Source organism: Pseudophryne corroboree, chromosome 4 (assembly GCF_028390025.1).
Source record: "Pseudophryne corroboree isolate aPseCor3 chromosome 4, aPseCor3.hap2, whole genome shotgun sequence".
Lineage (NCBI taxonomy): Eukaryota > Metazoa > Chordata > Amphibia > Anura > Myobatrachidae > Pseudophryne > Pseudophryne corroboree.
Window position 1 is genome coordinate 834,864,799 of NC_086447.1, and position 27,252 is coordinate 834,892,050.

Genomic DNA, 27,252 nt, shown 5'->3' on the forward strand with positions numbered 1-27,252 from the left:
GTTGTACATTAGCTGTATGGAGTGTTAATGTTGTACACCATCGACATCAGAATTGCACCACCTCCTGTGGAGAGGGAGGAGTGTTGTGGAAGTGGGGGACAATAGAGCTTAAAGTCCATCTAAAATACCTTTACCACAGAGGCATTTTTATAAAGCGGGTCATTCAGAGTTGATCGCTAGCTACCGTTGTTCGTAGCGCAGCGATCAGACTAAAAATCGGCATTTCTGAGCATGCGTATGGACCGCAATGCGCATGCGCGACGTACGGGTACAAAGGCCTTTGTGGTTTTGCACAGGTTCTAGCAACGTTTTCATTCGCACTGGTGGCCGCAAGAAGATTGACAGGAAAGAGGCGTTTCTGGGTGTCAACTGACCGTTTTCAGGGAGTGCTAAGAAAAACGCAGGCGTGCCAGGGAAAACGCAAGCGTGGCTGGGCGAACGCTGGGTGGGTGTGTGACATCAAAAGCCAACCCACCAACGTTAGAATCAACGCACACGAAGAGTAAGTCCAGGGCTGGTCTTGTTTTGCACAAAATGTTTTTGCAGGCGCTCTGCTGCACAGGTGTTCGCACTTCTGCAAAGCGAAAATACACTCCCCGGTGGGCGGCGACAATGCGTTTGCACAGCTGCTAAAAACTGCTAGCGAGCGAAAAACTTGGAATGACCATCAAAGGCTCCTCACTGAGTCTATTTTAGAAATTGTTAAACCAAACATTTTTAGTTCTATTGTACAGTGCCGGTAACCGTGTTGATGCCTAATTATTTGCTTCTTTAACAGAAATGTATTGCTGTAGATTAAATAAAATGTTTTGTTTTTCAATCACAGGCGCACAGTCAGTAGCTTCTCTGTCCTCTGTTCCTTCCACTTGTTATGGAAGGCTCAGACAAATCAGTAAAATGTCCTATGGAAACAAGCAGTACTTACATCTTATTCCTTGTGAGACGTCCGTCTGCAGCCTTGTGCTCTGCAACCGAAATGAGACTTCATTAAAAGAGCTTGTGGTAAGCAACATTTATTTAATATACATATATATTCCAGCCTGCGGCAAATCACGAGACGCGCCCACATTTACGCTTGCGTCCAAATAAGTCCCATAGTGTGTTCTTGAATGCTGCATATGAAGGTGAGGCACAGTAGAGAGACTAGAAGAGAAAAACGTTGATTCGGGAGAAAAACGAAAACTAGAACACAGTTCTGTGTTGGAGTGGGACACGGCGCCGTACACCAGTTTCAATACCTATCTTTGCTGCTACTAATAGAATGTCTTCATGTGGCTCTTACAATGTGGAGTACCATGGATCTAGTCTTCCAACTGTTCCCTTTAATTCTTCCATTTGGCCTGATTCAAAGGTGCAAGCAATGGCTAAGCTGGACGCAGTGGAGCATTTTTTGGCCAAAGCTGCACTGCGCACGCTTTGCGATTGACCAGAGAGAGCGCACGCAGTGAGAATTTATTTGCAAAGTGAGTGACAAGTAGTCAGTGTTTTTGGAGGCAACTTGGGGTGGAAGGTCCATTTTGTGAGAATCATAGTCGGCCACTACAAATTAGTTTGCAGCTGGAGAGGCCCCGGCGTCTTAGTAAAGCTTCTCAGTCTGAGGCAGCATAGTCTGAGGCAGCATAGGACTAATGATACTGCCAATGTGCATCTTGTGTTCCTGATTATGTACAATAGCTGCAGATGTGAGACGCTGGCAGCGGGCATCTTTGATCACAAGCCGGCAGCTGAGTCATTACCATATTTTGCCTTGCAATTGCAGATGCATGTGCACTTCTGAATCAGACCCTGTGTTGGGGTTACCTATCAATAAATGCAGTAGTTTATTGCCATACAGGCATTAAATTGCCTTATGGACATAGAAACATGCGACCGACACAACAAAGCTGTCTGTGGATCCTGTTAAATTGTCGCCCTCAGAAGAGAAGAGAGCAGAAAAAAATAGATGCACGGAGGGGAAGCGTTTTGTGGGATGCCTTTTGGAGTTTCACACTAGTCTAATATCGTATAGTATTTTCATTGCATATTTAAGACTAAACATTTTTCAAAAATGTTTGGCGATACTTCCAAAGCCCGTTGAAAACCCAACTAATGTTAGGCAATACTGCCAAGGCCCATTGAGAACCTAGCTAATGTTTTTCTATATTGCCAAGTCCTTTTGAGAACCCAGCTAATGTTTGACGATACTGCCATGGCCCGTTGAGAACCAAACTAATGTTAGGCTATACTGCCAAGGTTAGTTGAGAACCCAAATAATGTTAGGGGATAATGCCAAGGCCCATTCTGAACCAACTAATGTTAGGGGATACTGCCAAGGCCCGTTGAGAACCCAACTAATGTTTGGGAATAATGCCAAGGCCGGTTGAGAACCCAGCTAATGTTAGGCGATACTGCCAAGGCCTGTTGAGAATTCAACTAATGTTAGGAGATAATGCCAAGGCCCGTTGAGAACCCAACTAATGTTAGGGGATACTGCCAAGGCCCATTGTGAACCCAACTAATGTTAGGGGATAATGCCAAGGCCAGTTGGGAACCCAACTAATGTTAGGTAATACTGCCAAGGCCCGTTGAGAACCCAACTAATGTTAGGCGATACTGCCAAGGCCCATTGAGAACCCAGCTAATGTTTGTATATAGTGCCAGGGCCCGTTGAGAACCCAGCTAATCTTAGACTATACTGCCAAGGCTACTTGAGAACCCAACTAATGCTAGGCGATACTGTCAAGGCCCTTTGAGAACCCAACCAATTTTAGGGGATAATGCCAAGGCCCGTTGAGAACCCAACTAATGTTAGGCGATACTGCCAAGGCCCGTTGAGAACCCAACTAATGTTAGGCCATACTGCCAAGGCCCGTTGAGAACCCAACCATCATTCCCAGTTTAGCATTGGAGTAGTTATTTTTTTAGTTTTAGTACTTTTGAAAGAAATGAGCTCTAGTAATGTTGTATGTGTACGTCCATTAAACCTCAAGCAAAGATAAAACTAAGAATTTGACTAATAAGCACAATTCTTTTGTTGTTTTTCTGTAGCTCTCTATGGTTTTGTTGCCAATATGGCTTTTAGTATGCTTTTTCTAACTACCTTCTGCTTTTGTGTATGGCTATTTTCACACATCTGGTGGTCAAGTTTTACTGTACGATCACATGTTTGAATATACAGTACTTGTGTTTCTTATCTTTATTTCCATTTAATTTTCATTTTTATTTGAACTTCTTATTTCCATTGTCACTTCAGTCCTCCTAAAATAATAAAACCGTTTTTATTTTAAATTCTTAACTTCTGTTAATGAAGTCATCACTGGCAATCATTTTTATACGTTTCAAATTGATTGACCAGTCATAAAGGATTCATCCTTTTTAAATGTCTATACTCCTGCATTGCTGTGCTTACTTGAATCAATCTGAAAATAGACGAAACGCGTTAGTGATTTTGTCATCTGACAATTCCCAAAAGGTCCTGCGTTCCTCTACAATAGCAACACTGCAATGATTTTATGCCTCTGTTGCTAGCGGTTTTGGCTAATATAGGCAACATTAAATGGAAGCTCTGTCCACATACTGTTGGTCATATTGTGCATCTTCAGATTTGCCTTTTTAGGTGCATTTTGTTGCTTTGAGATCTCGTTTTTATTAATTTGTTTTAGACCTCAAGCCCATTAAGAGCTTGTTGATGTTTGTGACTCTACATCTGTCATTTGATCATCCAAGGCGTTTAGTGTCCCCTATAAGATCTCTCCATATGAATGTTTTCAAAGTTCTTGAAAGTCCTGGTTAGTGAATGCCATAATGGTTTCTGTATATCTTTGTCATTTTGTATTTAAATCTGAAGAAGGCTTCAACAGTGTCCTGCTTGTCTGTTTTAATACTTCCCATGATAGTCTAATTACAGATTTTACCTTTAACTATGGTGAGCATAGACCAAATATTCATTCATTTGTAAGACTTCCATCTTTCCAGTACACTGTTCACTTTTATTTGTTGACCAGATGCACATTTCAAAGAGGCATAAGGGTTTCAGCTAATGGGACATTACCAACCTTTCCAGCATTTATACATCAGCTTAAGTGACCAGACGGAACAGTTTTGTTCCTGACTTTCGCTTGTGTATGCCTTAAAAATTGTACATTACAATTAGGCTTTATTCAAGTTTTTCTATTAATGTTAGATTATTTTGTCATGGATTTTTTTTTACATTATTATTTCTCTGACGTCCTAAGTGGATGCTGGGACTCCGTAAGGACCATGGGGAATAGCGGCTCCGCAGGAGACTGGGCACAACTAAAGAAAGCTTTAGGACTACCTGGTGTGCACTGGCTCCTCCCTCTATGACCCTCCTCCAGACCTCAGTTAGAATCTTGTGCCCGGCTGAGCTGGATGCACACTAGGGGCTCTCCTGAGCTCCTAGAAAAGAAAGTATAATTTTAGGTTTTTTATTTTCAGTGAGATCTGCTGGCAACAGACTCACTGCTACGAGGGACTAAGGGGAGAAGAAGCGAACCTACCTGCTTGCAGCTAGCTTGGGCTTCTTAGGCTACTGGACACCATTAGCTCCAGAGGGATCGAACACAGGGCCCGACCTCGATCGTCCGGTCCCGGAGCCGCGCCGCCGTCCCCCTTACAGAGCCAGAAGCAAGAAGATGGTCCTGAAAATCGGCGGCAGAAGACTTCGGTCTTCAACAAGGTAGCGCATAGCACTGCAGCTGTGCGCCATTGCTCCTCATGCACACCTCACACTCCGGTCACTGATGGGTGCAGGGCGCTGGGGGGGGGGGCGCCCTGAGCAGCAATATTAACACCTTGGCTGGCAAAAAAATCACAATATATAGTCCTAGAGGCTATATATGTGAAAAATACCCCTGCCAGAGATCCATAAAAAAGCGGGAGAAGCCCGCCAAAAAAGGGGCGGGGCTATCTCCCTCAGCACACTGGCGCCATTTTTCCCTCACAGCTCCGCTGGAGGGATCGCTCCCAGGCTCTCCCCTGCAGTTTTCAAGACTACAAAGGGTAAAAAAGAGGGGGGGGGGGGCACTAAATTTAGGCGCAGCAGTATATATATAAGCAGCTATTGGGAAAATCACTCAGTTACAGTGTTAATCCCTGTGTATATATAGCGCTCTGGTGTGTGCTGGCATACTCTCTCTCTGTCTCCCCAAAGGGCTTTGTGGGGTCCTGTCCTCAGTCAGAGCATTCCCTGTGTGTGTGCGGTGTGTCGGTACGGCTGTGTCGACATGTTTGATGAGGAGGCTTATGTGGAGGCGGAGCAGATGCCGATAAATATGATGTCATCCTCTGCGGGGCCGACACCTGAGTGGATGGATAGGTGGAAGGTATTAACCGACAGTCTCAACTCCTTACATAAAAGGCTGGATGACGTAACAGCTGTGGGACAGCCGGCTTCTCAGCCCGCGCCTGCCCAGGCGTCTCAAAGGCCATCAGGGGCTCAAAAACGCCCGCTACCTCAGATGGCAGACACAGATGTCGACACGGAGTCTGACTCCAGTGTCGACGAGGTTGAGACATATACACAATCCACTAGGTACATCCGTTGCATGATCTCGGCAATTAAAAATGTGTTACACATTTCTGACATTAACCAAAGTACCACAAAAAAAGGGGTTTTATGTTTGGGGAGAAAAAGCAGCCAGTGTTTTGTTCCCCCATCAGATGAGTGAATGAAGTGTGTGAAGAAGCGTGGGTTCCCCCGATAAGAAACTGGTAATTTCTAAAAAGTTACTGATGGCGTAACCCTTTCCCGCCAGAGGATAGGTCACGTTGGGAGATATCCCCTAGGGTGGATAAGGCGCTCACACGTTTGTCAAAAAAGGTGGCACTGCCGTCTTAGGATATGGCCACTTTGAAGGAGCCTGCTGATAAAAAGCAGGAGGCTATCCTGAAGTCTGTATATACACACTCAGGTACTATATTGAGACCTGCAATTGCCTCAGCATGGATAGTGCTTCTACAGCGTGGTCTATTACCCTGTCAGGACAGGGATACTATTTTGCTAACCATAGAGCATATTAAAGATGTCGTCTTATATATGAGGGATGCACAGAGGGATATTTGTCGGCTGGCATCCAGCATTAATGCAATGTCCATTCTGCCAGGAGGGTATTAGGGACCCGGCAGTGGACAGGCGATGCTGACTTTCGAAGGCACATGAAGATTCTGCCTTATAAGGGTGAGGAATTGTTTGGGGATGGTCTCTGGGACCTCGTATCCACAGCAACAGCTGGGAAAGAAAAATTTTTACCTCAGGTTTCCTCACAGCCTAAGAAAGCACCGTATTATCAGGTACAATCCTTTCGGCTTCAGAAAAGCAAGCGGGTCAAAGGCGCTTCCTTTCTGCACAGAGACAAGGGAAGAGGGAAAAAGCTGCACCAGACAGCCAGTTCCCAGGATCAAAAATCTTCCCCCGCTTCCTCTGAGTCCACCGCATGACGCTGGGGCTCCACAGGTGGAGCCAGGTGCGGTGGGTGCGTGTCTCGGGAACTTCAGCGACCAGTGGGCTCGCTCACAGTTGGATCCCTGGGTTCTGCAAGTAGTATCACTGGGATACAAGCTGGAGTTCGAGGCGACTCCCCCTCGCCGTTACCTCAAATCAGCCTTGCCTGCTGCCCTCGAGGGGAGGTAGTACTGGCGGCAATTCACAAGCTGTACTCCAGCAGGTGATGATCAAGGTACCCCTCCTTCAACAAGGCCGGGGTTACTATTCCACAATGGTTGTGGTACCGAAACCAGACGGTTCGGTGAGACCCATTCTAAAATTGAAATCCTTGAACACTTATGTACGAAGGTTCAAGTTCAAAATTGAATCGCTCAGGGCGGTTATTGCAAGCCTGGATGAATGGGATTACATGGTATCACTGGACATCAAGGATGCTTACCTGCATGTCCCCATTTACCCTCCTCACCAGGAGTACCTCAAAATTGTGGTACAGGACTGTCATTACCAATTCCAGACGTTACCGTTGGTCTGTCCCTGGCACCGAGGGTATTTACCAAGGTAATGGCCGAAATGATGATACTCCTTCGAAAAAAGGGAGTTATAATTATCCCGTACTTGGACGATCTCCTTATAAAGGCGAGGTCCAGGGAGCAGTTGTTGGTCGGAGTAGCACTATCTCGTGAAGTGCTACAACAGCACGGCTGGATTCTGAATATTCCAAAGTCGCAGCTGGTTCCTACGACGCGTCTACTGTTCCTGGGTATAGTTCTGGATACAGAACAGGAAAAAGTGTTTCTCCAGGAGGAGAAGGCCAAGGAGTTGTCATCTCTAGTCAGAGACCTCCTAAAACAAATACAGGTGTCGGTGCATCAATTATTTCTCTGACGTCCTAAGTGGATGCTGGGACTCCGTAAGGACCATGGGGAATAGCGGCTCCGCAGGAGACTGGGCACAACTAAAGAAAGCTTTAGGACTACCTGGTGTGCACTGGCTCCTCCCTCTATGACCCTCCTCCAGACCTCAGTTAGAATCTTGTGCCCGGCTGAGCTGGATGCACACTAGGGGCTCTCCTGAGCTCCTAGAAAAGAAAGTATAATTTTAGGTTTTTTATTTTCAGTGAGATCTGCTGGCAACAGACTCACTGCTACGAGGGACTAAGGGGAGAAGAAGCGAACCTACCTGCTTGCAGCTAGCTTGGGCTTCTTAGGCTACTGGACACCATTAGCTCCAGAGGGATCGAACACAGGGCCCGACCTCGATCGTCCGGTCCCGGAGCCGCGCCGCCGTCCCCCTTACAGAGCCAGAAGCAAGAAGATGGTCCTGAAAATCGGCGGCAGAAGACTTCGGTCTTCAACAAGGTAGCGCATAGCACTGCAGCTGTGCGCCATTGCTCCTCATGCACACCTCACACTCCGGTCACTGATGGGTGCAGGGCGCTGGGGGGGGGGGCGCCCTGAGCAGCAATATTAACACCTTGGCTGGCAAAAAAATCACAATATATAGTCCTAGAGGCTATATATGTGAAAAATACCCCTGCCTGAGATCCATAAAAAAGCGGGAGAAGCCCGCCAAAAAAGCGGCGGGGCTATCTCCCTCAGCACACTGGCGCCATTTTTCCCTCACAGCTCCGCTGGAGGGATCGCTCCCAGGCTCTCCCCTGCAGTTTTCAAGACTACAAAGGGTAAAAAAGAGGGGGGGGGGGGGCACTAAATTTAGGCGCAGCAGTATATATATAAGCAGCTATTGGGAAAATCACTCAGTTACAGTGTTAATCCCTGTGTATATATAGCGCTCTGGTGTGTGCTGGCATACTCTCTCTCTGTCTCCCCAAAGGGCTTTGTGGGGTCCTGTCCTCAGTCAGAGCATTCCCTGTGTGTGTGCGGTGTGTCGGTACGGCTGTGTCGACATGTTTGATGAGGAGGCTTATGTGGAGGCGGAGCAGATGCCGATAAATATGATGTCATCCCCTGCGGGGCCGACACCTGAGTGGATGGATAGGTGGAAGGTATTAACCGACAGTCTCAACTCCTTACATAAAAGGCTGGATGACGTAACAGCTGTGGGACAGCCGGCTTCTCAGCCCGCGCCTGCCCAGGCGTCTCAAAGGCCATCAGGGGCTCAAAAACGCCCGCTACCTCAGATGGCAGACACAGATGTCGACACGGAGTCTGACTCCAGTGTCGACGAGGTTGAGACATATACACAATCCACTAGGTACATCCGTTGCATGATCTCGGCAATTAAAAATGTGTTACACATTTCTGACATTAACCCAAGTACCACAAAAAAAGGGGTTTTATGTTTGGGGAGAAAAAGCAGCCAGTGTTTTGTTCCCCCATCAGATGAGTGAATGAAGTGTGTGAAGAAGCGTGGGTTCCCCCGATAAGAAACTGGTAATTTCTAAAAAGTTACTGATGGCGTAACCCTTTCCCGCCAGAGGATAGGTCACGTTGGGAGATATCCCCTAGGGTGGATAAGGCGCTCACACGTTTGTCAAAAAAGGTGGCACTGCCGTCTTAGGATATGGCCACTTTGAAGGAGCCTGCTGATAAAAAGCAGGAGGCTATCCTGAAGTCTGTATATACACACTCAGGTACTATATTGAGACCTGCAATTGCCTCAGCATGGATAGTGCTTCTACAGCGTGGTCTATTACCCTGTCAGGACAGGGATACTATTTTGCTAACCATAGAGCATATTAAAGATGTCGTCTTATATATGAGGGATGCACAGAGGGATATTTGTCGGCTGGCATCCAGCATTAATGCAATGTCCATTCTGCCAGGAGGGTATTAGGGACCCGGCAGTGGACAGGCGATGCTGACTTTCGAAGGCACATGAAGATTCTGCCTTATAAGGGTGAGGAATTGTTTGGGGATGGTCTCTGGGACCTCGTATCCACAGCAACAGCTGGGAAAGAAAATTTTTTACCTCAGGTTTCCTCACAGCCTAAGAAAGCACCGTATTATCAGGTACAATCCTTTCGGCTTCAGAAAAGCAAGCGGGTCAAAGGCGCTTCCTTTCTGCACAGAGACAAGGGAAGAGGGAAAAAGCTGCACCAGACAGCCAGTTCCCAGGATCAAAAATCTTCCCCCGCTTCCTCTGAGTCCACCGCATGACGCTGGGGCTCCACAGGTGGAGCCAGGTGCGGTGGGTGCGTGTCTCGGGAACTTCAGCGACCAGTGGGCTCGCTCACAGTTGGATCCCTGGGTTCTGCAAGTAGTATCACTGGGATACAAGCTGGAGTTCGAGGCGACTCCCCCTCGCCGTTACCTCAAATCAGCCTTGCCTGCTGCCCTCGAGGGGAGGTAGTACTGGCGGCAATTCACAAGCTGTACTCCAGCAGGTGATGATCAAGGTACCCCTCCTTCAACAAGGCCGGGGTTACTATTCCACAATGGTTGTGGTACCGAAACCAGACGGTTCGGTGAGACCCATTCTAAAATTGAAATCCTTGAACACTTATGTACGAAGGTTCAAGTTCAAAATTGAATCGCTCAGGGCGGTTATTGCAAGCCTGGATGAATGGGATTACATGGTATCACTGGACATCAAGGATGCTTACCTGCATGTCCCCATTTACCCTCCTCACCAGGAGTACCTCAAAATTGTGGTACAGGACTGTCATTACCAATTCCAGACGTTACCGTTGGTCTGTCCCCGGCACCGAGGGTATTTACCAAGGTAATGGCCGAAATGATGATACTCCTTCGAAAAAAGGGAGTTATAATTATCCCGTACTTGGACGATCTCCTTATAAAGGCGAGGTCCAGGGAGCAGTTGTTGGTCGGAGTAGCACTATCTCGTGAAGTGCTACAACAGCACGGCTGGATTCTGAATATTCCAAAGTCGCAGCTGGTTCCTACGACGCGTCTACTGTTCCTGGGTATAGTTCTGGATACAGAACAGGAAAAAGTGTTTCTCCAGGAGGAGAAGGCCAAGGAGTTGTCATCTCTAGTCAGAGACCTCCTAAAACAAATACAGGTGTCGGTGCATCAATGCACGCGAGTCCTGGGAAAGATGGTAGCTTCTTACGAAGAAATTCCATTCGGCAGATTCCATGCAAGGATCTTCCAGTGGGATCTGTTGGACAAGTGGTCCGGGTCGCATCTTCAGATGCATCGGCTGATAACCCTGTCTCCAAGGGCCAGGGTGTCGCTGTTGTGGTGGCTGCAGAGTGCTCATCTTCTAGAGGGCCGCAGATTCGGCATACAGGACTGGGTCCTGGTGACCACGGATGCCAGCCTTCGAGGCTGGGGGGCAGTCACACAGGGAAGAAACTTCCAAGGACTATGGTCGAGTCAGGAGACTTCCCTACACATAAATATTCTGGAACTAAGGGCCATGCACAATGCCCCAAGTCAGGCTAGGCCCCTGCTTCAACACCAGCCGGTGCTGATCCAGTCAGACAACATCACGGCGGTCACCCATGTAAACCAACAGGGCAGCACAAGAAGCAGGATGGCGATGGCAGAAGCCACAAGGATTTTCCGATGGGCGGAAAATCGTGTGTTAGCACTGCCAGCAGTGTTCATTCCCGGAGTGGACAACTGGGAAGCAGACTTTCTCAGCAGGCACGACCTCCACCCGGGAGAGTGGGGACTTCATCCAGAAGTCTTCCAAATGATTGTACACCATTGGGAAAGGCCACAGGTGGACATGATGGCGTCCCGCCTCAACAAAAAGCTGAAAAGATATTGCGCCAGGTCAAGGGACCCTCAGGCGATAGCTGTGGACGCTCTGGTAACACCGTGGGGGTACCAGTAGGTGTATGTGTTCCCTCCTCTGCCTCTCATACCCAAGGTACTGAGAATAATAAGAAGGAGAGGAGTAAGAACTATACTCGTCGTTCCGGATTGGCCAAGAAGAGCTTGGTACCCAGAACTTCAAAAAATGATCTCAGAGGACCCATGGCCTCTGCCGCTCAGACAGGACCTGCTGCAGCAGGGGCCCTGTCTGTTCCAAGACTTAACGTGGCTGCGTTTGACGGCATGGCGGTTGAACGCCGGATCCTGAAGGAAAAGGGCATTCCGGAGGAAGTCATCCCTACGCTGATTAAAGCTAGGAAAGAAGTGACCGCAAACCATTATCACCGCATATGGCGAAAATATGTTGCGTGGTGTGAGGCCAGGAAGGCCCAACGGAGGATTTCAGTTGGGCCGTTTTCTGCACTTCCTACAGTCAGGGGTGACTATGGGTCTAAAATTGGGTTCCATTAAGGTCCAGATTTCGGCTCTGTCGATTTTCTTTCAGAAAGAACTGGCTTCACTGCCTGATGTTCAGACAATTGTTAAGGGAGTGCTGCATATTCAGCCCCCTTTTGTGCCTCCAGTGGCACCTTGGGATCACAACGTGGTGTTGGATTTCCTAAAGTCACATTGGTTTGAGCCACTAAAAACCGTGGATTTGAAATATCTCACGTGGAAAGTGGTCATGCTGTTGGCCTTGGCTTCGGCCAGGCGTGTGTCAGAATTGGCGGCTTTGTCATATAAAAGCCCTTATCTGATTTTCCATATGGATAGGGCAGAATTGAGTACTCGTCCCCAGTTTCTCCCTAAGGTGGTATCAGCTTTTCATTTGAACCAACCTATTGTAGTGCCTGCGGCTACTAAGGACTTGGAGGATTCCAAGTTGTTGGACGTAGTCAGGGCCCTGAAAAATTATGTTTCCAGGACAGCTAGTGTCAGGAAAACTGACTCGCTATTAATCCTGTATGCACCCAACACGCTGGGTGCTCCTGCTTCAAAGCAGACTATTGCTCGCTGGATTTGTAGTACGATTCAGCTTGCATATTCTGCGGCTGGACTGCCGCATCCTAGATCAGTGAAAGCCCATTCCACAAGGAAGGTGGGCTCTTCTTGGGCGGCTGCCCGAGGGGTCTCGGCTTTACAACTTTGCCGAGCAGCTACTTGGTCGGGGTCAAACACATTTGCTAAATTTTACAAGTTTGATACCCTGGCTGAGGAGGACCTAGAGTTTGCTCATTCGGTGCTGCAGAGTCATCCGCACTCTCCCGCCCGTTTGGGAGCTTTGGTATAATCCCCATGGTCCTTACGGAGTCCCCAGCATCCACTTAGGACGTCAGAGAAAATAAGATTTTACTCACCGGTAAATCTATTTCTCGTAGTCCGTAGTGGATGCTGGGCGCCCATCCCAAGTGCGGATTGTCTGCAATACTTGTATATAGTTATTGTTAACTAAAGGGTTATTGTTGAGCCATCCGTTGAGAGGCTCAGTTATATTTCATACTGTTAACTGGGTATAGTATCACGAGTTATACGGTGTGATTGGTGTGGCTGGTATGAGTCTTACCCGGGATTCAAAATCCTTCCTTATTGTGTCAGCTCTTCCGGGCACAGTATCCTAACTGAGGTCTGGAGGAGGGTCATAGAGGGAGGAGCCAGTGCACACCAGGTAGTCCTAAAGCTTTCTTTAGTTGTGCCCAGTCTCCTGCGGAGCCGCTATTCCCCATGGTCCTTACGGAGTCCCAGCATCCACTACGGACTACGAGAAATAGATTTACCGGTGAGTAAAATCTTATTTTATTAATGCGCGTAACTACATAAGATCCACTTGAAGTAAACAACATATAGTTTTCATTTGTAAAGATGGTAAATAAATGTTAATTTTGAAGTAGCAATTATCATGGTCCATAACTCACCTCCAGATCAGAAGTAAATGTGTTCCTTAGTTATTCAGTAGTAGTATATAAACTCTATACTGCCTGATAATATCATACTATTATCTACACAAACCAGCCATCAAGCTACTGTTTTGTTTGTCTTTCTGTTTTATAATTTCAGCAAACTTGTCAGACAGCAGAACATACTTTAAATCTTCTACTTAAGGAACCTTGGCTCCTGCTGGGTGGAGGCTGCACTGAAGCACATATGGCCGCTTATGTCCGATATAAGGTATGTCCCAAAAAGTCATGTGGTATGTGTGGGAGTGCAGGAGTTAGTTAATACATAGCCATCTGATATGTCCAAAAATCAATAAAATTCCTGTAAAAAAGTAGCATTGATAAAAAAAAAAAAAAAACGCACAAAAAAAGAACAAGTCTGATGTAAATTTAAGGACATAAAGACAGAACATTAATAAAAATAGTTTAATATGGCAAAATAAAATGTTCCTAGTGCTTATTGTAGGTAAACAAGGATAACAAATTAACATATAGAAAATGTAAATGCAAAACATTTAAAAAAAAAAAAAAAAACAGGCTAAATTCATGTGGTTAAATAAAGTTCTGTTTCAGGGAGATGATTCATATGATTTTGTATTTATTCCATCTTAAACTTTAATGCAAAAAGACTTAAGACCCCCATGCATCTGTCCCAAAAAATCAGCAATGTATAGGGTTCACCAATTGGTGATTCTGATTAAAAAAAAAAAAATGATGAGAATCACAAAATCAGGTTGCCCGACATGTTTAATTTGAACTTCCGATGAGGGCTTTAGATTTGTAGTGTATGGCATCGATTGGCTGTCTGTTTTCCGATAGAGCAATTGAGAGACTGCTATCTGTTATTGTTGTGGACGGGGCCTATCTAGGATCTCCTGTTGCAGCAGGGCCAGATCCAGAGGGATCCTGGCACTGTTTGCCGATGTGGCGGTACCAGGTGGAGGCCGCAGGCAAGGCGATGGACCTGGATCCTGGAGGTTAAGTGGTGGTGGGTTTCCACCGCTGCCTTACATGCGCAATAATGGTGTGGCCCATTTTAAAAATGCAATAGAGCTTAAACTGGCTGTCGCCCACCAGGTGCAGATTTGTTCAATAAAGTACAAAACATTTGGTGTCCTGTCTTTATTTTAATATTTTCTTTACTGGCAGACTACAGGTGCCAGCAAGCTTTTAATGTCTAGCATGCTTTCACTTGTGATTCCAGGGCAAACTTGCTGCTACCAGTAGTCCCCCTGTAAAGAACAATATTAACTATTTCATCACCAATAATCCCACACCCACTGCCACCAAAAGTGCGAGGAGCAATTCTGGGCTTTCAGACCAGGGCTGTTTGTTCCTCAGGCGGGGGACCCCACTTTATTTTTGGGGTCCTTACTTTCCAAGTAATTCCAGCCCTGGGCTAACCGGTTTGCTGTTGGTTAATGTAATGGCAAAGGAACCCCATGCTGCAAGCCCACCCCTGCTTTGGCATTAGTCTCCTGGTTGGTTCAGCCCGGTTCTTGTTATAGGTGGAACCCCACGTTGTTTTTCAATACCAGACCAGACCCAGAGGTCCAGGACTGGTCATTGATTTGGTGGGACTCCAAATTAACCTTTTCCTTTAGCCTGCACAGATCATAGAGTGCAGTGCAGATTTGCCTATTATTATGTACAAAGGGGCAGATGTATTAACCTGGAGATGGCATAAGTGATAAACCAGTGATATGTGCAAGGTGATAAACGGACCAGCCAATCACCTCCTAACTGTTCATTTACATATTGGAGCTGATTGGCTGGTGTATCACCTTGCATTTATCACTTCCTTATGCCATCTCCAGGTTAATACATCTGCCCCAAAGTGTGGTAAATTTTCTAAGACTTAAGTTCTATAATACCTGGAATCTGATTGGTTGCTATGGGCAACATCCCATCTTAAATAGATCCCCCATCTTAGTAAATTTACCCCAGTGTGTGTTGTAGTACAGCCCTTTTATTTACATTTTCTATATATGACTTTTAAAATGCAGATCCTTTATTATCCATTTAAAAGAGATGAGACGAGTGATTTATGATATCAGTGGGTGTGATTACGTCAGAGAAGGTTTTAAAATGTAACAGAAAAACTTGAAATCTTGGCAGACACAACTCTAAGGGGTCTATTTACTAAGCCTTGGACGAAGTTAAAGTACCAGACAATCAGCTCCTAACTGCTGTCAAAGTCAAAAATATTACATAGAGAGACCATATAAACTGCACACATATAAGTCGCTATACTTGCAAATATGCGCAGCGAGCACAGCAATATATGGAAACACACGCATTTGCTCGGACATGGCACAGAGATGGATTCGGCACTTGTTTCATACAGTACATGGTTATAATAATGAACAGCACCAGACATCATGGAGATTTAGAATTGGCTAATGAATTAATGTCATGGATGTGTATCATTCGAACCGAACCAGATAAACACATCATGTTTGGTATTGAAGCAAGCAGAATAAGGTGTGGTTTAGTTTGAGACCTATTGTGTTGTCGTGGGACATTGCAGCGGATAGATATGATTATATGTATAAAAGTTAAGATCAGCTTTGTTGGGAACAATGGATGATCAACTAAGTTTTCAGGGCTGAACCTGATTAGCATATACAAAGAGAATGGTGACTCAATACAAAGGAGAAAGAAAGACCCCTCCCCCAGGTACTGGTCAAACAGGAAGGTAGTGGTCAGGTGTGGCCTCAGAGAACAGATGTAATGTAGCTACACTCACAGACACACACACAGCTACCTGGCACCAAGCAGCATGGCGGCTGAATCCCCAGGACATCTTCCAAACTAAAGGCTAAGTATTGAACTTCACATGGCTAGATAAGGAAACAGACGGATTGCTTTCTGGTTTAAATAGGATATTGTAACTTGGTTGTGTGATTGTTGGGTGTTTGTGGATACTCTGTGAAGTCTGTGATAAATTGGAACAGTATACAATCTGTAGCATAATATTTGTGGTATTTGTTTGCCAATGGAGATTTAAAATAGATTGTGCTGGTTAGTTATAATATATATATCCTGTTAATCATAAATACCACCATGCAGTTACGTTTGTGTTAATTACATTGTGATCTGGTCTTGTGATGAATATGCTCTGGTTATTGAGATACTGAAGTTGTTTGGGATGTGAAATTATGAGATGGTTCTAGGAAGTTGGATTACATTGTGAAAGGTGTTTTAGATGGTTTGGAATTGTAAAATCAGAACATATGCATTGTTTTGAGGCTTGGACATTTTGGAAGAAAATGGAGTCTTGTGTTTTCTGCTATGTGATTGTGGTTTAGTATAGAGTGCCATGTTTTTGGACCTGCAAATCTAAAATGGCTGCTGCTGGATGTCTTCCCCTCCCCCCTTTCAGCCATGTGGTGTGGTCTTTGGAATCAAGTGGAGGTTTCTCAAAATGGAGTCTAGCTTCCATCCCATGCTGTATTCAGCATTGACTAACTGCGCAGCGATTGTCTCTCACATGTGTAGTTTTATCTGCAACCATGTTGTCTCTTATTTAATGTAATCATTGTCTTTCTGTGAGCCAATTTCTTTCTCTCTCTCTCTCTCTCTCTATCTCTCTCTCCTCTTTTCTCTTATATATCTCATAGTATTATAGCATTGTATTGTATTGCATTTAGGTCAGTGTAGTATTGTCTTTTTGTATTTATTGTTTAGTTCTGTGGTTAGGAAGTCTTTGTTATACTGTAGTGTATCATATGTACTGTTATCCCCTTTTACAAGTATATTAGATATAATACAGTTAATAGGCCTTGGAACCTAAACCAGTATCTGTGTATTTACTATAGTGTTAAGTGTTCACTTGAGCGTCGGTGACGCACAAGCAGCTTTGTAGATAGTCAGGTTACACAAGGTTGCACTTACACCCTGTATTCACATTAAGGTATTCTGTGTATTTCATTGGTATAAGGTTTTAACATAAAGGTATAGCGTTGTAAGCGTCTGCATCGCTGGTGACCTCCTCGTGGTCTCGAGCGTAAGCTACGCTACAGCGAATCTTTCCCCTAGACATAACCAATAACGTGTCCTGTGATCACTGGGCCGTGAGCGAACGTGACGCTTGAGCGTCTCGCCTACGGCTGAGCGATCGCTACGCCAATAGCGTACCATTACGGTACTTCTTGAGCAAACAGCGTACAGTGTTCTTAGCTTCATAAAGGGTTGTTTATACGACAAGGAATTTAGCATTGTCAATTGCGGGCTCGTCCTATACTTCTCATATCTGCACTAGGTAGATCAGCAGACATTATCCCTCCAGCAAAGGGTGGGAGGTTGTCTCACAGTGCTGACGGGATAAGCGTCTGCTTCGCTTAGATAAAGAGTGCTGAAGGAACCCGGTAACCGGAGGTAAGAACAGTACGCTATTGTCTTTGAAAATCTGGTTTTTATTTCAATTTGGTGCCAACTACACACTCAGGCCTAGAATAACTTTAGGAGTTTTGAATGATGACTTTCTTTGTGACAAGAGGCCGCATGGTCTGTCCACCATTTTGTGTGACCCTCATGGAGGTGGAAGGGGGAGGAGCAGCGGCCATTTTGGGAAGGTCAAAAAAAAATAAAAAATAAAAATTTTTTTTGTTTTTTTGAGCGGCTGGTTTTCAGTTGACTCAGGAAACAATCAGCCATCCACTGTCAAAAAGAAATCATCATTTAATGAGGTTTTTTTTTTATGCATTTATTTAATCTATATCATAGTCAATCATAAGTAATAGTGATTGGTACTTATATGTAATTTCATATGCGTGTGCTTACATCAATGTATGTTATTAGATTAAATTTAGAATTGCATTTTCATCTGTGTAAGTTTCACATCTCACATTCCTGTTTGCCAAATTTTATAGTTGATAGAAAGTGCTAAAAAGAGATTTGCTGTTATTTAATAGTAGAGGTAATAGTTAAAGTATAGAACAACACACGATTTGTCTAGGAGATAAGGCAGTCAGTGTGGATTGCGGTAGATGATCAGGGATCATCTACATTGATAAAATATATATTGTGTTACGGTGGATCCTTTGCATTGCGTACACGTGTCACTAACAAAGACTAGCGTACGCAATCCGAAAGGCAGGACGCACGCAGCGTACATTACGCAACGTAGCGTCTGGTTACGCCCATGTAGCCCAAGTCACGAAAAGTTGAATTAGCGCAAAGCGATAATTAGCGCAAAAGCGATAGATAACGCGAAGCGGTAAATAACGCAAATCTATTTTTGGAAAATCTGAAATTTAGTTTAACAGATCCTGCTCCTAATTGGTAACACTCTTGGCCTGAAGACAATTTCTGCGCAGAAATAGATATAGAAACAAAGTGTACATGTGTTGAGTGAGTGTGTTTTGTATACAAAAGTTTATATAACTTTAAGGTGGAACCAAAAAGAAAGCCGGGTACTCGTCAAGGGACATACGTGTAAGTGACATATACGGTGGCCAGGGAGGCATCCCTGGTTAAATAATATTTGAGCATTAGAGTATAGCGGACCATAAGGTAACAAGACCAGGAGGTCATAAGGAACAAGACCAGGAGGTCATAAGGAACAAGACCAGGAGGTCATAAGGAACAAGACCAGGAGGTCGTAAGGTAAAAGGTCCGCTATAAAAGTCCAGTGGCACAACGCCTGGGGTGTTGGTGCAGAACCCATATAGGCCATAAGCTCTTGCTGAAGGAATCGCGGCCGGAAACATCGATTCCATTGGTCTTTCAGTACATGACAAGTAGTGCTCGTGTACTGAACGATTGGACCGCACGTAATTGTGTGCAGTAGTTAGTAATCTGACCTAATACCATTAGAGTAAAGTGGTCACAAACGCTATTTGTACATTCTGACGTGATTTGTGTAATTTTTTATTTTTGGAAGGGAAGTTCGCTGGTCACTCAGGAACTATCTAACAACCCCACCTTTACTGGAAAGAGTAAGTGTCCTGCGGGTAACCCTCATATGTTCCAGTAAACTGAAGGTTCCATAGGGGCCCTGTATCGAGTACGCCAGCACCACGTCGGTGTGATCAGGTCGTATTGGTCGAGGTGGGCGAGTGAGTGGGGTACTCGGTAAACCGCCACCGCCGGCCTACTGTGGAGTAATTTGGTTGTCTGAAAAGGCTTGCTGAAAACCTTGATACAGAGATCCAAGGAGGACTAAGCAACACCTGCAGACTATGGGGGCCAGTTGCTCAGGTAGGGGGCGATCAACCCTGGTTCAGGTTGATTCTGTGAACCGACCAGTTGGGTCGGCACGATATGTAATGTGTGAAAAATATGGAATTCACACCGAATCTTTATGTGATGAATGGGAGAGAATGACTGTACAAGACAGGGACAAGTTCCCAAGAATAGGTAGCTTCAGTCCAGAGGTGTTACAAAATTTAAGGAGGAGGATATGTCTCGTAAAATCATCAAAGAGACGAATTCAACATTATGAATATTTACAGTTATGGCACCAGGAAGGTGAGATACAGAGAGGTTTGGCTCTGGCGGCAGGATCTGGGGCAGTCAGGAAGTTGATTGCCACAGCTCCTCCTCCACCATACATCTTGAGAGGAGAGACATGGCATTGAAGAGGATTATGGTTGGAGAGAAAAGCACAAAAGTGGAACAATAAAAATGCTCTTAGCAACTGTAGTATAGATAATAAGAATAAGTGTAATGAATGTAACAATGATTATTGTAATACTGTTGAATGTACAACTATTAACCCATGCAAGTCGCACCCCATGTTAAACTTTCCTCAGGAATACAAACAAGAAAGTGAGCCCAGAACGATGTCGGCACCTCTTCCAGAAGCCATCCTACAAGACATCCAGGTGGACACGACCAAATTGGTAAAGGCAATAATCAAACCCCCTAACGGAGGGTCAGGTGAGGTCGTGTCCACAGGTACGTACAATGTTTTATATCACGCACAAACAAATGTACCCCATATTGTAAGACCAAAACAAGGTGATGTAATTGAGTTTAGTCCTGTCAGGGTGATCACAGTCCCCAATGGGAAGACTGACGATCAGGGAACCATTCCCGTCAAGGACAGTGCAATGCGCCATCCCTGGTCCCGGACAGAATTGAGATCAATCATGTCTGATTACCCAGATCCTAGGAAAGATCTAACTGTATGATCAAAGATTCACAGAAGGTATATCAACTCCCTAGACAACGACATAATCATGGTATCCAAGGAATCAGGTAGGTACAGGGAAAGCGGTTGATGGTGATGAGCATCCAAGCGTTTGAGGAGGCATCAAATCAACCAAAACCCCAGGCCATTGGCACATGGAGGAACTTCAAAAGTTATGACACACCATTATAATCAAGGATCACATAGGCAGGAAAGGTGATTATTAGGAATGGAGGCAAGCCTGAGGTAACGGTTAATAAATTGGGAGGTCATTCACTGAAGACACAGGAATGACCAGGTTAAACGTTGTAAATGTATTTGTGAAAAATGTTTTTTCTTTCTCTCTCTATCCCCATCTCTGACGATTATTGGTAAGAATTCAAACATTGCATATTCGCTTGGTCCTTGCAGAAGTCTACCAAACCCCAGCATGACCTCCGCCACAATGTATTTCTGGCCAGATACAGACAGTGGAGTAATGCAGGTGCTGGTGGGGAGGGACTGCTCAAGGAGACCAGTAGACACATAGATATGACAGCCAAATAGTCTGACAATGTTTTCTTAATGTTGACAATGTTTAAAAATGCTTTGTTTCTCTTTTCTTATTGATGGTTATTGTCGAGTTAGGTAATGTATATATGCACATGAATTGTTCTCTATCTCTTTTGTTTTTTTTGTTGTCTCTCTCTTCCCACTCATGTTTCCATGATTTAAAGATGGTATGTCACCCCTCAGTTGGACCAATGGTAATGCCAGATTTTTGCTCCTTACAGAAAGATCGTCGGTTAGGAAGGAATATTGCATCACCAGAATGATCGTTTTTGAAGACTGAGAGACAACACCTTTGAGAGGACAGCAGAACAAGAAGAACAACAAGACGAGAGAACTTATTATCGTAACGAGTTCTCTCCCCCTCAAACTGATTTTCTTATACCCCATTTACAAATTTCTTCTTTTCTCCTCCTGTAAGATGGACTTGCCCCAAGAGACTGTGATATGGATTTTTCCCGTTAACCATGATGTTGACCAGAGCAGTCTGTTTCGGTGAGAGTACCAGTGAGGTCGAGAAAGGATCCAGAAAGGTCCTGATGACTGAGACGGAGGTGTAAATTTCCAATAGCAACCCAATCACCAAGCAAAGGCGAGTACCGGGCACGATCTAACAACCATGTTATTCGTAAACAACTGTGAAGGAATGTTAGTTCAAAAAGAAAGTTGTATCTGTAGGCTCTGTAACAAAGTAATGCCAATCCAGTTTTAATATCCATATGGACCGGCATCCATTGAGTGACTATCACTCCTTAGTGGGTAATGTGTTAAATAAGACCGATTGTTGGGTATGCTCTCAAGTACCTCAGGGACACAGCAAATCAGGGCTAGTACCATTTCCTTTAACGTTAGGGGAGGTACTTGAGCTAAGTGGTGGGAGACCGGTGGACCGGAGGTTTAACATCTCCAGCCCTCCTAGTTTGAAGCTCCACCAATACCATGTGGATAGGTCCCTCATATGTTTTAACATCTCCAATCCCAGAAAACCGGGAAATTGGGAAGTGTCATGGAGCAACCTTACCATGACCTTTTCACACAGAGCAGATAGAATGCCTACAGATACAGAGCTCGTACGCCACATAGCCAGTAGAGGAAAATCTTTCCGGTATCGATATACCTTAGGGAATAGGATTACTAGAGTTGGAGAGGTATCACCAGGATACTGTGCACATATCGTACAAACTGATACGTGTATTAAGCAGATGGAAGAATTAGGGTCAGGAGATTTCACCTGGAAGGTTTGTAACATGGTCATGTCCTTCTCCGTCCCTTATGTTCTCCCCGATGACGCATATTTCATATGCGGGAGAAAGGCGTATGAGCGGCTTGCCCCAAACTCTGAAGGGTTGTGTTGTATTGGAAAAGTATTGCCTGAAGTGATGACTGTTACACATGACAAAATGAAGGACATACACCGTGGTGCCCAAGCTCCTTATACTCACACTCACTACGAGCACCGGGTTAAAAGACAACTGTCAGAAAGGTTAGAGCATCCGGCCTCTGATCTTATCCATGAATCCACCGGGATTCAGGTTCTGGTAGCGTTAGATTTCACTCGTACCGCTCGAGGAGTGATGAATTATAGATACATTTCCGCACTCGCCAATTTGTTAGATAATATCACTGAAATGTATGATGACACGTTTAGATACACTGGAAGAGAACTTCAAGCTTATAAAACAGAACTAGTTCAGCATAGAATGGTTCTTAATTACCTTACAGCAGTAACAGGCGGATATTGTGTTACATTGGCAACACAGTACGGCATAAAGTGTTGCACGTATATCACAAATAGCACCGAGGATCCGGTAGAGGTCATAGACCAAAAGATGGACGATATTCTCCAATTGAAGTGGGAATTTCGTCGAAAACACAATCTCACCCTTGCTGCTGTAGGTAATGAGCTGACTGGTTGGGTGTCATGGTTGAACCCGCGAAATTGGTTCTCCGGTTTGGGAGAGTGGGCTCAAGGAGTCATAATGGATGTTGGAAAGTTTCTACTATGTATCTTAGGTGTCGTTATATCGATTGGATTGATATTTAGATGCGGGCAGGCTTTAATGAGGTGCAAACAAAGTACAAAAGTGATGAGCTTGAGGAGTGAGGAAACTGTAATTAACCTGGATTTGATTTATGACCCAATGATAGAAACCAGAATGTGATGAAAATGCGATTATACGGTCCGTTTCTTTCACCTGTTTTTCTGCTTTTCTCCAAGATACAAAGACCCCCTTGGACGAGGAAGCTGACGAGACGAGATGTATACAGACAACGGATTGACCAAAGAAGAAGATTTGACAACTTTAAATATGGACACTTGATGAACTTTGCCATAGATCCCCAGTTTCCCTAGTATCTTTAAACTCACGCTAGCCCAACATTTTTGTAAATCTGATGGCTCAGACAAAGCTTGTTGCTCATGCCTAAGGAGCAATACAGCGCAAAGAAGACGACTCTCAACAGATACCGAAAACAACTTCGACGACAGATGTACATTTCCCTGACATAGAATATCATTGCATTTTCCATAAGTGTTCTTTATCTTCATCTCTACAACCCTCAGGTAACGACACACATAGACGATAGGGAATACAGGCACAGATATCAGCAACCACATACCTCCCCCATTCATGTATCATCAACTAAAATGTGCATCCCCATTTTGTTACAACTGAAAGCCGAAATGAGCTCGGTAAAGTTTGACAGCCCATCCACAGACCTGTACCACAGGATAAGAAGGAATTCAAATGTATACTTCGCAATACCTCGAAGCTTGATTTACCACACGTACGGCACGATGATACATGACCCCCCAAACATGGATTCATACACACATGCTTCTGCTTTCTCACTAGGTCATACCCTCTTCACACCTTCTCCTCTCTCCTCCCTTACCCAACCATTGAAATGTATTAACCCCTGACATATATTTTTCTCTTTTTGAAATGTTTTAGGAAGTGGCAGTTATTGGTGACTGCCAAAGGGTGGACTGTCAAAGTCAAAAATATTACATAGAGAGACCATATAAACTGCACACATATAAGTCGCTATACTTGCAAATATGCGCAGCGAGCACAGCAATATATGGAAACACACGCATTTGCTCGGACATGGCACAGAGATGGATTCGGCACTTGTTTCATACAGTACATGGTTATAATAATGAACAGCACCAGACATCATGGAGATTTAGAATTGGCTAATGAATTAATGTCATGGATGTGTATCATTCGAACCGAACCAGATAAACACATCATGTTTGGTATTGAAGCAAGCAGAATAAGGTGTGGTTTAGTTTGAGACCTATTGTGTTGTCGTGGGACATTGCAGCGGATAGATATGATTATATGTATAAAAGTTAAGATCAGCTTTGTTGGGAACAATGGATGATCAACTAAGTTTTCAGGGCTGAACCTGATTAGCATATACAAAGAGAATGGTGACTCAATACAAAGGAGAAAGAAAGACCCCTCCCCCAGGTACTGGTCAAACAGGAAGGTAGTGGTCAGGTGTGGCCTCAGAGAACAGATGTAATGTAGCTACACTCACAGACACACACACAGCTACCTGGCACCAAGCAGCATGGCGGCTGAATCCCCAGGACATCTTCCAAACTAAAGGCTAAGTATTGAACTTCACATGGCTAGATAAGGAAACAGACGGATTGCTTTCTGGTTTAAATAGGATATTGTAACTTGGTTGTGTGATTGTTGGGTGTTTGTGGATACTCTGTGAAGTCTGTGATAAATTGGAACAGTATACAATCTGTAGCATAATATTTGTGGTATTTGTTTGCCAATGGAGATTTAAAATAGATTGTGCTGGTTAGTTATAATATATATATCCTGTTAATCATAAATACCACCATGCAGTTACGTTTGTGTTAATTACATTGTGATCTGGTCTTGTGATGAATATGCTCTGGTTATTGAGATACTGAAGTTGTTTGGGATGTGAAATTATGAGATGGTTCTAGGAAGTTGGATTACATTGTGAAAGGTGTTTTAGATGGTTTGGAATTGTAAAATCAGAACATATGCATTGTTTTGAGGCTTGGACATTTTGGAAGAAAATGGAGTCTTGTGTTTTCTGCTATGTGATTGTGGTTTAGTATAGAGTGCCATGTTTTTGGACCTGCAAATCTAAAATGGCTGCTGCTGGATGTCTTCCCCTCCCCCCTTTCAGCCATGTGGTGTGGTCTTTGGAATCAAGTGGAGGTTTCTCAAAATGGAGTCTAGCTTCCATCCCATGCTGTATTCAGCATTGACTAACTGCGCAGCGATTGTCTCTCACATGTGTAGTTTTATCTGCAACCATGTTGTCTCTTATTTAATGTAATCATTGTCTTTCTGTGAGCCAATTTCTTTCTCTCTCTCTCTCTCTCTCTCTATCTCTCTCTCCTCTTTTCTCTTATATATCTCATAGTATTATAGCATTGTATTGTATTGCATTTAGGTCAGTGTAGTATTGTCTTTTTGTATTTATTGTTTAGTTCTGTGGTTAGGAAGTCTTTGTTATACTGTAGTTGTATCATATGTACTGTTATCCCCTTTTACAAGTATATTAGATATAATACAGTTAATAGGCCTTGGAACCTAAACCAGTATCTGTGTATTTACTATAGTGTTAAGTGTTCACTTGAGCGTCGGTGACGCACAAGCAGCTTTGTAGATAGTCAGGTTACACAAGGTTGCACTTACACCCTGTATTCACATTAAGGTATTCTGTGTATTTCATTGGTATAAGGTTTTAACATAAAGGTATAGCGTTGTAAGCGTCTGCATCGCTGGTGACCTCCTCGTGGTCTCGAGCGTAAGCTACGCTACAGCGAATCTTTCCCCTAGACATAACCAATAACGTGTCCTGTGATCACTGGGCCGTGAGCGAACGTGACGCTTGAGCGTCTCGCCTACGGCTGAGCGATCGCTACGCCAATAGCGTACCATTACGGTACTTCTTGAGCAAACAGCGTACAGTGTTCTTAGCTTCATAAAGGGTTGTTTATACGACAAGGAATTTAGCATTGTCACTGCCATGTTACAGGCTGGGTTTGAAAAATTACAGTTAAGAGCTGGTTCGCTGGTACTGTATCACTCTCCACTTTATCAACATCCAAGGCTTAGTAAATAGACCAAACTTTTTTAACTTTTTGTAAATAGCTCATATTTTATTTTTTGATTCAGAGTGGCAATATCCACAGGGACCATCTGAAGGAACTAAACTGTTCAGCGACAGAGTACAAACTGGTAGCCGACTGCTTTTGCTCCGCATTAGAGTCTGTGGCACGAAGTCTGGAACATGATGGCGGGGAAATTCTTACTGACCTACAGGATGGTCACCTCTGGTCCGTAGCACCCGATGCCAATTTGGATCTTCACTCTGCAGAAACTGTCCACCATTGTGGCTGTCAGTTGCTGAAAAGGAGTGACGATTTACAGTGGAGTGTTCTAGGAAGCACATGCCAACCATTCAGACCACGGCATCGTACAGAAGTCTTCCCGTTATTAATGTCAAACGAACCACGGATTGTTGATAGTTTCACTGCAAAGTATAATGGCCTGAAGGTGGCTGTTGACACAACTGGCTTGATTTTGGATCTGGCGTACATTATTAAAGATGCTAATTAGTTGAAATAAACAAAATTAATATACAGCTACCTGGACTTCTTTGATATAAGTTAAAGGACAATGGTTTGTACAGCGTTGGTGGTATGAGGGGATGTTTGAAAGAATCGTTTCGAAAAAATTGCACAAGAATCTTTTTTTGTGTTTGGTTTTTGTAGTGATCATCTAAATTTTAGTTATATATGGGTAAAGACATCGTAAATATAAAATACAGTTTTTATTTAGAAATTCACATTCTATTTGCTGCACCACAGTCACAGTTCAGCCTCTTCTTTAATTAAATTAAATAAAAAAGTGCACCCCATGGTATAATATGGCGTTCATTATTAACCCTTCACGAATGTGATGTGATCACTGGTTCAGAAAACATTATTTCCCCAATAACTATGGTTTGCAAACAGAACATTGTTCTTTAGAAGTAGGAAAACATCTGTTAATTGAGTTGTCTGATTTTGGAAACCCCCCCTCACTATAAATATCCCCACTCCTCATTTATTGTCCCATGTTACAGGCACTGGAATATTAACATGTACTGTTTAGAGTGCTAGAGCAATTTTGCATGTACTGAATTTGCGACGTATGAATGAATAGTCTGCAGCGGAAAGATTAAACAGAATCAGTGGACAGCTTTAGTTATAATCGTGTTTTAAATAAATGATGCATTATAAGTGAGTAAACGGGGATCCCAGCGCTGCGCTGAACAGTAAAATGCAGTGGATGACTGATGGAAAGTGTCAGTAGTAGTACCCTAAGAAATGTTCAACTTCATACAAGTTGTGAATGAAAGAAAATCCATAGGTCCTTCAACAAGGTA

General features: G+C 44.2%; 1 protein-coding gene across 1 annotated transcript in view; it reads left to right on the forward strand.

Moving 5' to 3' along the window:
• MKKS (MKKS centrosomal shuttling protein) overlaps nucleotides 1-26,466 on the forward strand; it is a 31,591-nt gene extending 5,125 nt beyond the window's left edge. Inside the window, exons 2-4 of the mRNA XM_063918551.1 lie at nucleotides 827-1,002; nucleotides 13,249-13,359; nucleotides 25,998-26,466. Of these exons, the coding sequence (XP_063774621.1) occupies nucleotides 827-1,002; nucleotides 13,249-13,359; nucleotides 25,998-26,441 (731 nt within the window). The 3' untranslated portion in view covers nucleotides 26,442-26,466. The remainder of the gene's footprint in view (nucleotides 1-826; nucleotides 1,003-13,248; nucleotides 13,360-25,997) is intronic.
• The last annotated feature ends 786 nt before the right edge of the window (nucleotides 26,467-27,252 follow it).